The 16731-nt window shown below is 32.9% G+C and overlaps 1 protein-coding gene across 3 annotated transcripts in view; it reads right to left on the bottom strand.

Annotated features, from left to right (window-relative positions):
- The window catches only part of Ipo9 (Importin 9), a 210007-nt gene that overhangs the window by 181007 nt on the left and 12269 nt on the right, over window positions 1-16731 (bottom strand). For all 3 annotated transcript variants that reach the window (XM_085819244.1, XM_085819245.1, XM_085819246.1), the window contains exon 2: window positions 8013-8161. In XM_085819244.1, coding sequence (XP_085675370.1) covers window positions 8013-8161 — 149 coding nt within the window. The remainder of the gene's footprint in view (window positions 1-8012; window positions 8162-16731) is intronic.

The following is a 16731-nucleotide window of genomic DNA, read 5'->3' as shown; positions in this document are numbered from 1 at the left end:
CAAAAACTCAGAAGAGCAATTCAAAACAAGCGCAGAGGAATGTTGAGCTCTAAGATCTTGTTGATTCACGACAACGCCCGGCCCCACACGGCAAATGTCACTCGTAAAGTTCTTGAATCTTTTAAGTGGGAGTTGTTTCCTCATCCGCCGTACAGTCCCGACCTGGCACCGAGCGACTTCCACCTATTCCCAGCAATGAAGAAGTGGCTGGCTATGCAGCGTTTTGATGACGACGCACAGCTGCAAGAAGAGGTAACGAAGTGGTTGAAGGCGCAGGCGGCCGAATTTTTCGACGAAGGAATTTCCAAGCTCGTACATCGCTACGATAAATGCCTTAATTTGTATGGTGACCATGTAGAAAAGTAGTATTTGAGTGTGGCTTTCATGTGTATATAATAAAATTTGTTTCCTATACTTTGTTTATTTTTTTATTCCAAAAAGTAATCTACTTTCTGGATAGCCCTCGTAATATGCCAGTTGGACAGAATTTGGCACGATATTCCTCAGGAGGACATCCACAACCTCTATCAATCGATGCCAAGCCGAATAACTGCTTGCATAAGGGCCAGAGGTGGACAAATGCGTTACTGACTTTTTCACTTTGTAAAGCTCTATCACTTCAATAAATCATCCAATTTTTCTCAAACTGTAATCATTTGTTTTGCTGTATATATGCATCACTTCTACTGATTTTTGTCCCATTCGGATAACTCCTTCTTGGTGAGTTTTTTTTTTTTTTTTTTTTTGTCTAAGAGTGTATTACGAATAAGCACAAAACAAATTTTTTAGATTTGGAAAATATGTAATTAAAGTAATCAGTCTTTATGTGTAATAAGATTGTGGGATTACGTTTCTGAACTTGAGAGTATGAAATTATGATATCACTGAAAAAAACTGTTCACAACTGCTTCAAAAATGACAGCATCCACCACTAAGATTGATACTCTGATAACAGTACTGTGAATGATGATGATAGGAGAGATGAAGAACTGAATAATATGTGGCTGCAGTTGAAAAATCAAAGAAAATTAAAGAATAATTAATAATTACAAGATTATTTATTTACAGATAATGATCTTGAGACCTTGGGAATTCCCACTGAAGAGGATATATTGGAGATCTAATATATTATTCATGTTTATATATTATTCATATTATCTAAATATATTATTCATGTTTACACAGTATTCATATTATCTAAATATATTATTCATGTTTATAGAGTATTCATATTATCTAAATATATTCTTCATATCATATATTCATATCTTAATATATTTTTCATTTATATTTAGGGCCTTCTTCAAAATTCATTTTGATAATGTAGCTTAACACTTTTTATAAAGCCTGGATCCATAGGCTGTAGTTTCACAGTGGCATTTGAAGAAACGAAAAAAATAACTTAAACATATTTAAAATTAGCATAAAAAAATTGCAGCCAGAAAGTGACTGATGATTATGAAGAAGATGAATATGTTAACAAAAATAAAAGTAGAATATCTTCACCATAAGATATGTTAAATGCATTTTATACTTTACAATGCAGTTTCCAGTTTCAAGAAAGCATACCACAAGATGTGTTTTTAGGCATTACGAAGATGCAAGACTTAATGACATGAAATGCTGTTTCTAAAATCAAACAGACTAAAGTAACTGATTATTTTTCTAAATATATTTAATTAATTTTCATACATAACTTCAATGGAATGGTTACATTTTAACATACATAATTTTCCATTCATTATTTCATTCTACTACTATTTTATATTTCATATTAAAAAAATTCTTGTCTTGAACTTTTTTTATCATGGTGAATTTCTCTACTTTGCAAAATTTTTCACGGGATTCTGCAACTTTGTAGTAGATGTTTAACTGCATTGTTATAAATTTACCAATCAGAGCAGCCATGATGAAGAACAAATGACTAACAGTCAGCATATGCATATGTAATTTATGTTTCTTCAGCTAATGAAAATTTTCTCTGAAATGTGATAGTGTTTTTTGTTAAATACGTAGTAAGTTTACCATTTTCAAGCTTCCAGCAATGGAAAAAGATGCTATAGTTTTTATGTTTTACCTTCCCAAGGAATTTGTGAAAATGATCTTTACATGCAACTGTACATTGCAAAAGAAGCCATCTCGAGATGCAATGTCAGCAGTTTGGGAAAAAAAAAAAAAATCTGATCGGAAAGTTGGTTTAGTGGATCAAAAACATCATTTCTCACAACACTGTGATCAGTTTATTATTGTAGCTACAAACTCATTTCAATTATGTGGTGCAATAAGCTATGAAATATGGGATAAAAAGCAATCATCGACTAGAATAATTATATGCGAGAAATCTTCTCCAAGTTCCTGAGAAGACTTTCAGGACAATAAACTAGGAACTGACAAAATCATGGAAAATTGTAAATCCTTCCTTCTAAAACAGAAGAATATAATGAAGAAAGAGTGAGTGTCTAATGCTGGAATTTAGGCAGCATTCATCATAATGACAATAAATACTTCTTGGTTCAAATACCATAAATAAATGCAATGATTTACATGGCCTCATGATACTGATACAATTCTAAAACTGAAAACGCTAGAGGAAGCTGATTTCTGTCACTTTATGGTGAATCACAAATAGTACTTTGCAGATCATGTGACTGATACTCACATTCAGAAATTAGAATGCTTATGAGGATTAGCAAAATGGCAGAATGAAAAACAAAGTTCAAGTTGCCATCATATAAAATCCTACCTAGCAAAGTTCATATCCAGGTATCACACTGGGCTTGGTAACATGTTTGATACATTATTACCAGCATCTGCTGAATTGCGTTCATCATAAAGCAAAATTTGAAAACTAATTTTTTTTTCTGTATGTTTATACATGCTTACAAAATTGCATCGAATAAAATAATAGATACAAATTTATTTCAGTTTGGAGATATGTAAATTAATTATGTAATGTAGATATTGAATGACTTGCTTGCTTTCGATAACTGTGTATTTCTCGCCATGGTATACATTTGTAAATGACCCTTTATTGCCATGCTTACAAAATGCATTGACATGCTTACAAAATTGCATCGAATAAAATAATAGATACAAATTTATTTCAGTTTGGAGATATGTAAATTAATTATGTAATGTAGATATTGAATGACTTGCTTGCTTTCGATAACTGTGTATTTCTCGCCATGGTATACATTTGTAAATGACCCTTTATTGCCATAGCCCATCAGCAGCTGAGAGGTAAAGTTATCGAACTGTCACATTCTTGCCACTAGATGGCGGGCATCTCTTCCTTTACTTTTTCTGTAATTAAGTTCTGGGAACGAGGCTAGATTGGAACCGCTCTGAGGAGCGTAAAGATGGAACTTCAGAGAAAAAACGATTAAAATGTACTGTCTTAAAATAATTCTACTTTGTAAATAGTGTATGTTAGTGTCTTGTTTTGAATATTCTTGTTTCTTGCAGCAAATTACTATTGCAAACAAGATAACCATTAAAAAAAAAAGAAAAAGAAACTTGAAAATATAGTGTCTTGTTGCACAATGAACTTGCTTATACAAATAAGATTCGTATTTATAAGATAACAGACACTTCAACAACTGATTTTAGGAAAAGTAAGCTTATACCATTTGAATATTTTAAAAATTGCCATGTCTTAGTGCTTGATATATAGATATGATATAAATGAAATACCTACTGTATACGCTCCTGTAATGTCCACACCCCAACTTTACGCATAAAACTTATGTAAAAAAAGGTGACCCACAAAATGTCCGCACCACAAAAACTAAAGAATTTCTTTAAAATATATACAGTCATTAATCCGGACTCGTCGGGACTTCGGCGATTCCGGATTATAGATCATCAGTTTCAATCTGGTAGGATGGCATGCAGAAATAATAACATTAAAAACATGAAACCGTAATTTATGAAATAAAGAACAATTATGATCTAAAGGGTATCAAAATTTACAAAAAAAAAAAAAAAAAAAAAAAAAAAAAAACCACTTAATATTTATTTGTTTACTTTATTAAACATTTCTTTCAATGTAAGTTGTTTAAGTTGCTTCGTTTTTTATATGATAATACTTTGTCTTTAATTCTATAAACAGACATAATTTCTTGTTCAGTTACAAAGATCCGCTGTTCAAGTCCTATAATTGCTGTGTCGAGAATATCGACTAATTTGTCAATCGAAATTTCTTTGTTTTCAATAACCTGTTTGTCACTTTCTTCGCTATCAGAAGCGAATTACAATGACGAGGGATTTGATTTAAATCATATCAAAGACGGAGTACATCGAGATGAAATACTACATTTAGTAAGGAATTATAAGCCAAATAAAATAAAAACATCTGCCCTGAAGATAAGGATAGTGCTGAAAGATCAACTTCCAATTGATTGCGCCCCGCGACGTCCCCCCCCCCCACACACGCAGAGCAGCGTGAAATTGATAAACAGATTTCGGAATGGTTAGATAAACAAAGGATACGCCTTTATCCATTTTTTGCAGCAATTCCACTTTTTGTTTAATGGACTTCGAAACATACTTTCGTTTTGTAGATCGTTTACATATTAGTAAATATATATCAGAAATTCTATTTGACATAATTGAAAGTTCAAGCTTACTTTTATAAAACATTAACATACTGCAACATTAACTGAATTAGATAATTTTAGCTTAGCTTATACCGTCCCTTATACATTAAACGTGCATGCGTAAACGTATTTTGCGCATGCGCAGCTTTGAGGTCCGGATTATAGAACATTCCGGATTATGGGTGTCCGAATTAACGACTTTTGACAGTATATGTGTTTTAAACATTGCCTTTTCCCCTTTAGTGAATAAAAATTTTTAACCCATTCAGGACCAGCATCGCATATACACAATGCAACAATTTCACCTCTACCAGCCCAGAATCTCGTATAGGCGACACAACGATTCTGCTCCTACCAGCCCAGCGTCGCGTATACGTAACATTAAAACAGGACGATTTATTTGAATTCTTAAAAGCCAGTAGATGGAGCTAAGTGGTACCTGTTTTCACATGGGCTGATTAATACGGGATTTGACCTTCATGTACTGGCATTAGTTTCTGTTTTGTGCTTTTGGTAGATTTATAGAAATTAACAAACTGAGAATCGAGGCTCTTTATAAATGTGCCTGTGAATTAAAAGGGCACAGGCGATTTTGTTTATTTCGTTAGGATTTTTTTTTTGTTTCTTTTCCTATTTATTTTGAAACTTAACATAAGCTTTCTTGGTTAATTAAAAAGTAACACTGCAAAATTATTACAGAAGAGGAAAGACTATCAGCTTTCTCGATGCGTAATGTGTCTTACTCGCTCGCATTTCTCAGGAAAGAGGCACCGTTTTTGTTTTTCTTACTCGATTTAATAGGTCATTATATATAATGCCTTGAATGGTCATTATATATAATGTCACAGGCGTTATATAATCATACCTGCCAACCTCTAAAGATAAAAATTCAGAAGATTTCTCCCCCAAATTCAGAAGAACACGAAGAATTAATATCATGCTTTGATATTTAAAAAAAAAAAAAAAAAAATTATACAAATAGAAAAAAGAAAATTGTACTTACATTAGTAAATCTCAATTAAGTAGTAACTAAAAAATTTATTAGGAAACATAAAACAAGAACTTAATGTTACACAAAAAAAATTATTGCAATGAATTTAGAGAGCATTTTTTGGCTTCAGCCAAAAATTCTTTGGAAACAATTAGTTTCCTCATAACATTTAGCAATTAAAATGGTAATTCAGAAGTCAAACAACAAAAATCAGCGTTATATTCACAAAATTTTCACAGGACTAGTTTCGATGGTTTTACCGAACCATCATCTTCAGCTGCAAAACCGCAAATGAACAAGATAGGAAATAATGATTAGATAAGATAAGAAAGCCTGGACAAGAATAAGCAAATGGCGCCATCTGTTGGCGAAACCAGAACTAAAACATAATTTCTCTAAAAGCCGAAGGCAAATTTGGATTGGAATTAGGATCGTTAACTAGAACAGAAAGATTTTTATGAATGTGAAATGCCTCTAGAAAATCCAGTTCTCCAATGGAAGATGTTTTTTGAATAATTTTGGCAGCAGAAAAATTGAAAGTGTGATTTTCGGACCAACAATGTTGAGCAACAGAAGACTTCTGTGTTTCTATTTTTCTAATATATGCCTCATGTTGTTTGACGCAAAATTTTAAGGCTCTCTTAGTTTGACCAATGTAAATTAAACCACACTGGCAAGGAATCCTATAAATACCCCAGGAATTCATATCCGGAATGGGGTCCTTGAGTATAGAAGTTGGAATTTTATTGATGGGAGAATAAACAACCCGAAAGTTAAATTTCTGCAAAATATGTGCAACTTTATAGCTAATTGATGGAAAGAAGGGAATGACAACAGAATTTTTATAATCTCCTAAAATAAGAGTGTGCCTTTTAGTGTGTTGAGATGACAATTTTTTAACTGCTTGATTAATAATGTTGGGTGAAAAGCCCCTGTCAATAGCTATTGCTTTTAAATAATTTAGTTCTTCATCAAGGGCTAGTTTGGAGGAGCAAACTTGAAGAGCACGGAAAACATAGGAATAAAATGAAGCTAACTTTTGTTTAGTCGGATATCCGACTAAACAAAAGTTAGCTTCATTTTAGCCGAAAACATTGAGAATATGGTTTTTTTGAACTCATTTCGTAACAACGACGTATTAAAAAAATTTGTAGCACGTGGGGGGGGGGGAATAAAAAAAAAAAAAAAAAAAAACCAGAATGCTACAATCCACGCTCGCTGAATCCGAGCTGAGTAATTCACAAGTTCAGCGCATTGGATTGGCTGGTTTTGCGGCACGTTGGGAGAAACCGCAGGTTACTGGATTCAAAGTAGTCGGTAGTTGGCAGCAAAACACGATGCAATTGGCAAAAATCGCTGAATTGGCGAAAAATTCTAAAATTTTGACAAAAATCACTAAAAATACTTGAAAAAGGAAAAAAATAGTAAAAAATGGATTACGATCGTAAAATCGTAAAGACAAAAGCATTTTCGTAAAAATTACGAAAAATTCGTAAAAGTTGGCAGGTATGTATAATGTAATTATATACAATGTATATATTGACGTGACCAGTAACGGATATCCCACCAGTGGGGGGTCTTTCCCTGAGGACTTTCCGGTCATCGAGGACACTGTTTTCAATTTAGAAAAACAGGAAGTTTGCTAATATAAACCTGATGTCATACAGGGTTTGAGGATGAAATATTTCTGAATGTCTTTTGAAGAAGTTTGTGGACATGTGTTGGGGTTATATTCAGTTTCATTCTGTTAGCCATGGCTAAGAGACCTTACTTAAAAACTTAAATATTTGTCCAAAATCACCGGATGCTCCACCTTTTTGTGTAACTGGAAGACAGTTTCCGAAAATTTACGTTGACGGTAAAGGTAATAAAGGTAGGAGAAGATGCATTATGTGCGCTAAAATCCAAAGAAAAGCGAAAGCAAACAACGTATTTTGAGTCCAAAATATGCAATGTAGGACTGTGTGTCGATCCTTGTTTTGAATTATTTCACACACAGCAGAATTTTTAAATTGGAATTTAAATACCTACAGGTAATTCTTCTTTAGTTTTTTTTTTTTTTAATTATTATTTTATTGCCGTATTTGTACTTTTTTTCATGTTTATAGTATTTATTTCTCTGTGTATATAGTTATGATTTTAGTATTTTGCCTGTTTAATTTTTATTTCTATTAATTTGATATTCTTTATATTAATGCACATTAAAAACAAGTGCATTAAATACGCAACTTCAAAAATTGAAGTCATAATATCAAAATGCTGATTTCATATGATTTTTTTACATCCAAAATTACTCAGAAAAAGTGCGACATTTGAATGACCCATGTAATGTCTGCACCTGTTTAGTGATGTAATTTTAGTAAAAAAAGTATGGACATTATGTGAGCATATACAGTAACTTGAACAATAAAAATTGTATTTACCTCAGGAGTAGTTTCTGGAGGTCTAAATTTTTCAGAATTAGCAGACCAGTGTGATTCAACATACTGTTTTAAAAGAATAGAAGCAAGCTGCCTGACTGCAAGAGGAGCATTAGCATCCAGCATGAGTTCTGTGAGATGAATTGCAAACTCTGAAATGGCGAAGAAAAAAAAAAAACTTGATCAGATCTTGAGTTAAGACAACTGAAAAAACGTTTTTCTCCATTCTATACATTATTGAATAAAATTATTCTGAAATAAATAACTACATTAATATGATAAAACCATACTTAATGAAGGTAATACTAATTTTACTGACCATTCTGCACAAACAATATATTAATCCATGCAAAATCTATATATATATCAACCAAATTTAAATAAATAAAATTATATCAGTTTATCATGTCAGATATCTTGGACAGATATAAAATTTTAAATTCACATTTTTAATATTTTAGTTCAGTCAAAAAATCTTTGTTGCTTGTTATAAATGAAAAAATATTGAGAATTAAAATAAAATCAATCAAACTGAAACCTATCAAAATAAAATAAGGAAATGATCATTTTACTTAAGAAAGTATCGTAATTGCGAAAATTTTTGGATATCATACTTCAACGAAAATATCCATTTTGACCACTATTGAATGCAATTTAACAATGTTTGTGTGTAACATCTGCACAAAAGGACAGAATAAGGGACTATTTTTCCTCAAACGGTTTGCAGAAAAATTTTAAATGGGTTCATAAGAGATTTTTTCGTGACGTCGGTACCCATGTACGTATCTTGCATACCTCAAAAATGAGTAGCCTGAGAATGTTGAAACTTTTATATAGGACTGCTTAACATGTAGTTGTGCACCTCCCTTTTGGGTTGCAATCGGCCACACCAAAAGTATATAAATAAATATATATATATATACCCATTCTGTTACTCGGCTTCGTAGGCCCCCCTTTTTTTTTTGGTTTTGTTTGATTGCTCTTATATGTTGGTAAATTCTGCATATTTTGCTTTAAAAATGAGTGAATTTTGTTTTTATCTTCCAGTTACACTTTTTATACCTTTAGTTAATCTGCATGCAATAGTTGCAAAACTATCAACAATTTAAAAGTTGTTTAAGTGCGGCTAAGCCTAATTTTTTTACCACAGCAGCCATATTTGTTTACATCTGAAATTTCACACAATAGTGGATTAAGTCAGTTTTTGCATCTTCAGTTTCTTTTTGTTTAGTGGGGTAAACTTTCAGCTTTGTACACCGAAAGGTGTGCCTTCTTGCCCGCTGGTCGAACTGCTTGTTTTTGTGTAGAAATAGGCCCGCGCCAATCCTAATCAGCACCATCCTGCAAATGTCCTAGCGAGCGCCTTTATGTAGTGATGATATTAAAGGGACATTGCTTATGGTTAACATTTAAAATAAAGCATTGTTAACATAATAATATTAAAAACCAAAAAAACTTTTATGGTAGTCTCGAGTTGAGCGTGCCGACCGTACGCGTTTTGCGTACGCTCAATTAGCCTGTGACATTTTTCTTGACATTTGCATACACATGACCTTTCTACTGAATTGCATGTTCATTGTACTGAATACAAGAACCCTTTTTCTACAATTTAATGGCTATCTGATTAAAATTTACATTGTTGCTTAAGTTTTGCACACCAGTGTATTTTATATCGCTTTGATTTTTATCAGTTAATGCTTTTTGCAGTTTTTGACATACATTGTGCTGATCTTGTAAAAACAGTCAAAAGTTGTTAATCCGGACGCCCATAATCCCGAATGATCTATAATCCAGACCACAAAGCTAAAAACTTTCTGCGCATGCGTCAACGCATAATGCGTTGACGCATGCGCATAATACCTTCATGCATGTGCATAATGCGTTCATGCATGCGTGTTTAATGTATAACGGACGGTATAAGCTAAGCTAAAATTATCTAATTATCTATTTCAGTTAATGTTGCAGATTGTGTTGTTCCTTAATCTTCGAATTGGATACAGCTTATTATTTTTTTTTCAGACTTTTAGAGCAATTTTATAAAAGTAAGCTTGAACTTTCGATTCTAGAAAGAGAAAGCATATTTCGATATACATAAAACAAAAAGTGGAATTGCTGCAAAAAATGGATAAAGGCATATCCTTTGTTTCTCTAACCATTCCGAAATCTGTTTCTCAATTTTACGCTGCTCTGCGGGGGAGGGGAACATCGTGGCGTACAATGAACTGGAAGTTGATCTGTCAGCACTATCCTTATCTTCAGGGCAGATGTTTTTATTTTATTCGACTTATAGTTCATTACTAAATGTAGTATTTCATCTCGATGTACTGTCTTTGATATGATTTAAATGAAATTCATTATAAATATCCCGAATACATATCAAATAGTTTTCTGGTTGCAATTTTCGAATTTCGAATATGCGTAATGTATGCTTTACACATGCGCACGTTGAAAGAAATATTTAATAAAGTAAACAAATAAATATAAGCTTTTTTTTTGTAAATTTTGATAACCTTTAGATCATAATTGTTCCTTATTTCATAAATTATGGTTTCATATTTTTAATTTTATAATTTCTGCATGCCATCTTACCAGATTTAATCTGATGATCTAGAATCCGGAAAAATCGATTATCCGGAATCGCCGAAGTCCCGACGAGTCCAGATTAAACACTTTTGACTGTATATGTGAACGAAAATACGTGATGCCAATGCATAGGTAAGGGTACAGTGGGCGCCGTAGACACATTCCACAAATTGCTTAGTCCTTATTTTGTGTCTAATATAGTAATTTGTGCAACATTTATCTTTGTCGTGATTTTTTTTTTTGGTGATTGTTTGTTGTTATTGTTATTCTACATAAAAAAAAGGTGAGTGCAGTTACATATTATATCAACCTTAGGTTAGCTTTTTAATTCAGAAAAGAGACAATTTGAGCATAATTACTTGATTTTTTTCCCCCCCATGGACGATTTGTTTATTAAGCTAAAGATTATTATCTTTCGAGAAGAAAGGATTGCCATATTTACAGAGTACCACTGAATTTAAAATATACCTGTTTGAGATTTGAAGTGAAGTAAAAACATACAAGGTATTCTGAAATCAAAAACTGGTTATATTTCCGATTTTAAGCTATAAGGATAACCGAAGGAAAATGTTTCGTTATTTCATTATGTCTTAAATATATACTTTAAATTTGATTTATTTACTGTAATAAACAAAAGAGTACCACCATCTCCTTGAATCATGTAATACTGATCTAATAGTTCAATACTCACTTTTTCAAAAGTAAGGTAAAATATATCAAACAGTGACTTTTCAAGAGTTTTTAAGAACAAATGTTTTAAGCAAGAGTTCTTATAATAGTTATTTTCTACTTTCGTTTTTACTTCCACCTTTTTCTGTTTTCATTTTCCCCCAGATTTTCCACAAAAAAAGCTGTCTGAGTATTAGAATGTAACGAAGAAAAAGGAAGACTTAATAAACCAGGACTACAAAATTACTCAGGTTTTTCCAAAACCTAAAGAATACCCAAGCTAATGCTACTAGCACTAGTTGTCTATCAACGTTTCACCTACCATTGAAATTACCAAAAGAACCTAATAATAGGAAATTAAGTATTTTTCCCCGGGAATTATCTTTAACTTCAATTCAGCCGGTTGAAAAATTAGAAGAAATACTATTGAAATCTACAATTTCTGAAGTAGGTACGCATTTGCCTGTGTCTGACGATTCCGGATTATGTCCAAGTCCATTACTTCCATCCTAAGTTCAAGCCTTAATAAAAAAATGGTCCTGGATAATACCAAAACCAGGTTTCAAGTTTCAGTTTCTCAAAAGACAAAAATGGACATCCATTTTTTTGGATGTGCTTTTGTTGAATCTTGCCAAACAACGAAAGAATTAATCTGATTTCTTAGAAAGATTACGAAAGAATAAACCTGTTAATTAGGAATTTCGAAATTTATTAAAAAAAGAGACTAAGTATTGGCACGGGAAGAATTATCTATGCCATTCCAGTTTTTAGCCAAACAAAACTTGGCCTTCCGTGGTTCCAGTAATAAATTATTCGAAAGAAATAAGAATTTTCAAAGTGTATAGAAATGACCACAAAATTTGACCGTATCATGTCTGTATATATTAATAAAATTCAAACTAAAAAAAAAAAAAAAATATTCTTCATTACCTTGGAGATAAAATTCAAAATAAAATAATTAGCTTATTAGGGTATAATATAGAGCAAATTATTATAAATAAGGACAAACCGGCAAAGCATTTTTCTATTTTACTTGATTGTATCCCTGATGCCAGCCATCAAGAGCAGATACCAATTTGTATAAGGTATCTTAATTTATAAAATACAGACATGAGTACTGAAGAAAGGTTTTTAGTATTCTATATTACAACAGATATGACCGGTGGATGAACAGCATTCTTATTAATGACTTTAGAGGAAAATGGTTTAGATATTAGTAATTTACGTGGCCAAGAATACGACAATGGTTCAAACATGACAGATAAACAGTTTTTGAGTAATTATGTTCAAATTGTTGCTTTTCCAAATTAAAAAGTTAATTAAAAGTTTAACATACTATATACAGGGGTGTTTGTGGGACCCCAAAAAAAAAATCCCCTGAAACTTTTACGGACTTAATTACTGACATTTTGGAGTTTCGAGAAGGGGGGGAGAGAAATGAAAAATTACAATTATGAAGTATTGAATAACCTAATTATAAAAGTTCAATGAATTACTTTTTTTGAAAAATTAATAACCATAAATTTTCAAACATATAAACTACTACATTTTATGTAAATATTTTAAATTACCTGAATTAATTCTTTAAAAAAAATTATCTAATTTCTGCTGCTTTTTTTTAATTTTCTGATGTTTGTGGGCTTGTCTTTCTTTTGCGGTGAACTTCATAATTGCAGGAAGGTTGACTTTTTATTTTCCTCATTTACAGTTGAAGAAATTTCCTCGAGAACTGCACATACAGAGGTAGAAGCAGTTTGCTTTTCTGCTAACGTAGAAGGTTTTTCAGAGACTTTTATAGGTGACTCATCTGAAATACATGTTTTTAAGTCCTTTTGATATGTTTTCCAACTTCTGTTCATATTCAGTAAGAGATCTTTGTGAATTAGATCAGTCATTGGATTTTATGAGCCATATTTTTCACATGAGGTTTCTTTAGAAGCCATTAAATCATATTTAATAGTTTGCACTGCATCTAAGGAATCAATCTTAAGAGAGGTTCTATAGTCAGTGACAAGTGTATCCATTAAGTTGAATGCACTTTCCACTAATGGGCCATGGAAGCAGCTAAGGCAGGCTTTGACCAATTTAGTCAATGTAAGATACTTATAATCATTTGTGAAATCATCTTTTAAATTAAAAACTTTAGACCAATATTTATCAATTGTACACTTGACTTGATTTCCACTTTCATCAGATGTGTAGAGCCTTTCTTTGGTGATATCAATATCACTCTGGTATAACCTTATTTCAGCTTTTGACTTTTCATTATCACTAAAAATATGGGACATAAAAGATGATAATTTTTCAAAAGCTAATATTGTACCGGTTTTACCTCTTAGCTCTGGATCTAATGCTGTAAAATTAATTAGATATTAATTTTTAAGGGGTAATTTCTGTTTCATATGCTGTGCTGTATTAGTATAAGCTTTCATCAGAGAAATTTGGAATTCTTTTGCTATTGGATGATTTTTTGATAATTTCTTCAGGAGAGTGGAAGCTTCTGCACCAGTAAATATTACTTTGCTAGGTAGATGGAATTCTGGATTTGTGACATCAACCTTTAATAAATCATTATAAGATGTGCACTCTATATTTTCTGGCTTTATAAAAAAAAAAGAGAAAAATTTTGCCATCAATTTATAAATACTGAAATGTATTAAATGAAGCATTGGTTTTTTTGTTTCAAATAATTTAATATATGTGTTGAACTCTGGTAATACTGCTGAATATAATGCCATATGCAATAAAGTTTTGTTTTGCATAACAAATAACCCATTTAGTATTCTTTTTTTCCGAGCTAAAGCATCCTTTGTGAGTTGTTGGGAATGCAAGCAAGAATACACCCCTTCAACAATTTTTTTCTGAGCTGCAGAAATATTTCTTTTATTGTATACAGTTTCAACATAAGAAAAATTATCCCCTTTATCAGTTTTATCCAAGTAGTGAAAATAAAATGCAATAAGAGCATCCCACAGATCTTTAATTCTTTCTAAAACACATAAAATGTACACCCACCTATGGTCTAGTCTCTTCAAGGGCTTAAGTTTTTTAATGGCAAGGGATTCACAGATTTTGAAAAAATTTTCTCTTTTACTGCAGCTTTTCATATCAAAATAGATGTCATCAAACAAATCTTCTAAGTATCTATCAAAACATGAAGCACATTTTTTTGCACAGTTATTAGCTGTGTGACATGTGTCACCATCAATATCTAATAAGTGGGGTGCTTTGTTTGATCGTAGTCTGGTTTCAACACCCTTTTTTTTTCCACGCATGGTGTTACATGAGTCCATTAATACACTAATTAAGTTTGACCATGGAATATTATTATCTTCAATAGTATTAACAATTGCTTTAAAAACAGCTTCTGAATTGCAAGATTCCATCTTTAGAGATGCAAAATGATGAACTACAACTTCATCTTGATTGTTGTCATAAAACTGCACCAATATTGCCAGTATACTTTCTTGAGCATTGCTAGTACTTTCATCCAAATTTAGAGAAAATGGAGTCTCCTTTAAAGTTTTAATGATATTTTCCTTAATAGTTTTTGCAAGCCCATATTTCATCTTATAACATGCAGTAGTCCTGGACATTTCCAACGAGTTTAGTGCCGTCTGATCGCGGCTCAACTGTTTGCAGAGTTCAATTAAATTGGGAGCTACACTGAAAGAAGGAGAATTCTCGGCGATAAACAAAGTTATTAATACCTCTTGGCGTGCTTTTCTTGTCACTATATCCAATGGCCGAGCATCAGTATTTTTTGAAAGTCTCCAGTAAGTCATCAGTATTTTTTGAATTAGCATAATTACTTTTAGTCATTGAATGTCTAATGCACTTTGAATATTTTATGTGCGTCACAGTTTTAGAATGATTTGTGAAAGCCTTGAATCCTTCCCCACCATACTTCAGCAGTGAGTTACAAAAAACACAATATGCTTGTCCAGCAACATTTATTTTCTTGCACCATGTGCCGATGGTATCCCCATTACCATCTCTCCGTTCAATCGAATTCCACCTAAATGCATTCCGGACACCTTCTTCTAATTGTATAATATCACTATTTATATCGAGAAATTTCATAGTGAAATTCTCTTGCGTACATAAATAAAAAAATATTTCAATAAACAAAACGAAAAATTTACACGTGCATCAACAAATGAAACGAAAATTTTACACAGCGGAGGGAAAAAAGTTCAGAAGCGATCAATGACAAATAGCTAATACGGCGAAAAATCCCCCTTCTCTACTTATTGGCGCCACGCCAGGGAGAGATAAGACCTTTGAAGTCAGAGTCACGTGATCGCACATCTGGTCGAACGAAGTCTCTCCCTTTTTTTTCTGCCGCGCCTACTTGCCGAAAAGAATCCAGAAGAGAATGTTCGAGAACCGGGGGAATGAGTCATAACTTGCAATAAGGAAAGAACAAAAAAGAAGTTTTTTCCCCCTTTTCACGCATTATCACCGCCTTTGGAAAAAGAAAGGAAAAATTTTCACCACACACACTGACCTTGCGTTTTCTGCTTTCAAAGCAAACAAAATTACCCAGATCAAAATAAATAATTCATTATTATTCCTACTTCCTTTTGAACGACGATCCACGGAATTTACGGGTATCGAAGTTCAAAATCCTCAGAATTCCGGGGTTTCCCCGGAGCACAAACACCCCTGTATGTAATTGCACTTACTTTTTTTTTACGTAGAAAAACAATAACAACAAGCAATCACAAAAAAGATAAATGTTGCACAAATTACTATGATTGCAAATACAAGCGGAAAGTAGACACAAAATAAGGATTAAGCAATTTGTTGAATGCATCTACCCATTACATACGCATCGGCATCAAGTACTTTCGTATTCAAATAAGACAGAAGAAAACACCAGAAACGAACTCCAGCCCTGGTTATAACTTTTGGTCAAATGAGACAGTGTGCTAGTAGGAAGGGGCATTCAGACATAGAAAGCTTGAGGCTGTCTTAACACAGTTAAACCCCCAACCCCTGTATACTGCTAATTGAGCCAACGAGCTAAGACTTAACTAAGTCGACAGGAATACTCAGCAACTCCCATTCCCCGTCCCAGTTCTGGAGGAATGGTAAAAACATACATCATCAACAGGGGCCCAAACCCCGGACAGTAGAACAAAGTCACTTACTGTCAGACAGACCGAATCCCCAATCTGGCCTGCTAACACTACGTCGTGGTATACAGATGTCGGCTTTAGGAGCCCCCAGGGGAAAACCAAGGAAGGATAGGAATATGCAGTTTTGAGGCCCCAGGCACCCACTGGAAAGCTCAAGCAGTTTAAAGGCTCGCCAAATTCGTCAACGCCATCCACGGAGTCATTCCCGGACAACCATGAATATCTCACTATACAGCTCCACACAACCAACGGAATAAACAAGACAGTACCATACGCTCCCTGACTAGCCTGAAACAGCCATCGGCAGTGATGAATCCAGTCCTGCG

The sequence above is a fragment of the Stegodyphus dumicola genome, chromosome 6, assembly GCF_044657685.1.
Source record: "Stegodyphus dumicola isolate Sdum_Otavi_A_Nest chromosome 6, ASM4465768v1".
NCBI lineage: Eukaryota > Metazoa > Arthropoda > Arachnida > Araneae > Eresidae > Stegodyphus > Stegodyphus dumicola.
The sequence above is the reverse complement of the archived record's forward strand: the minus strand, read 5'-3'. Positions and strand labels throughout refer to the sequence as shown.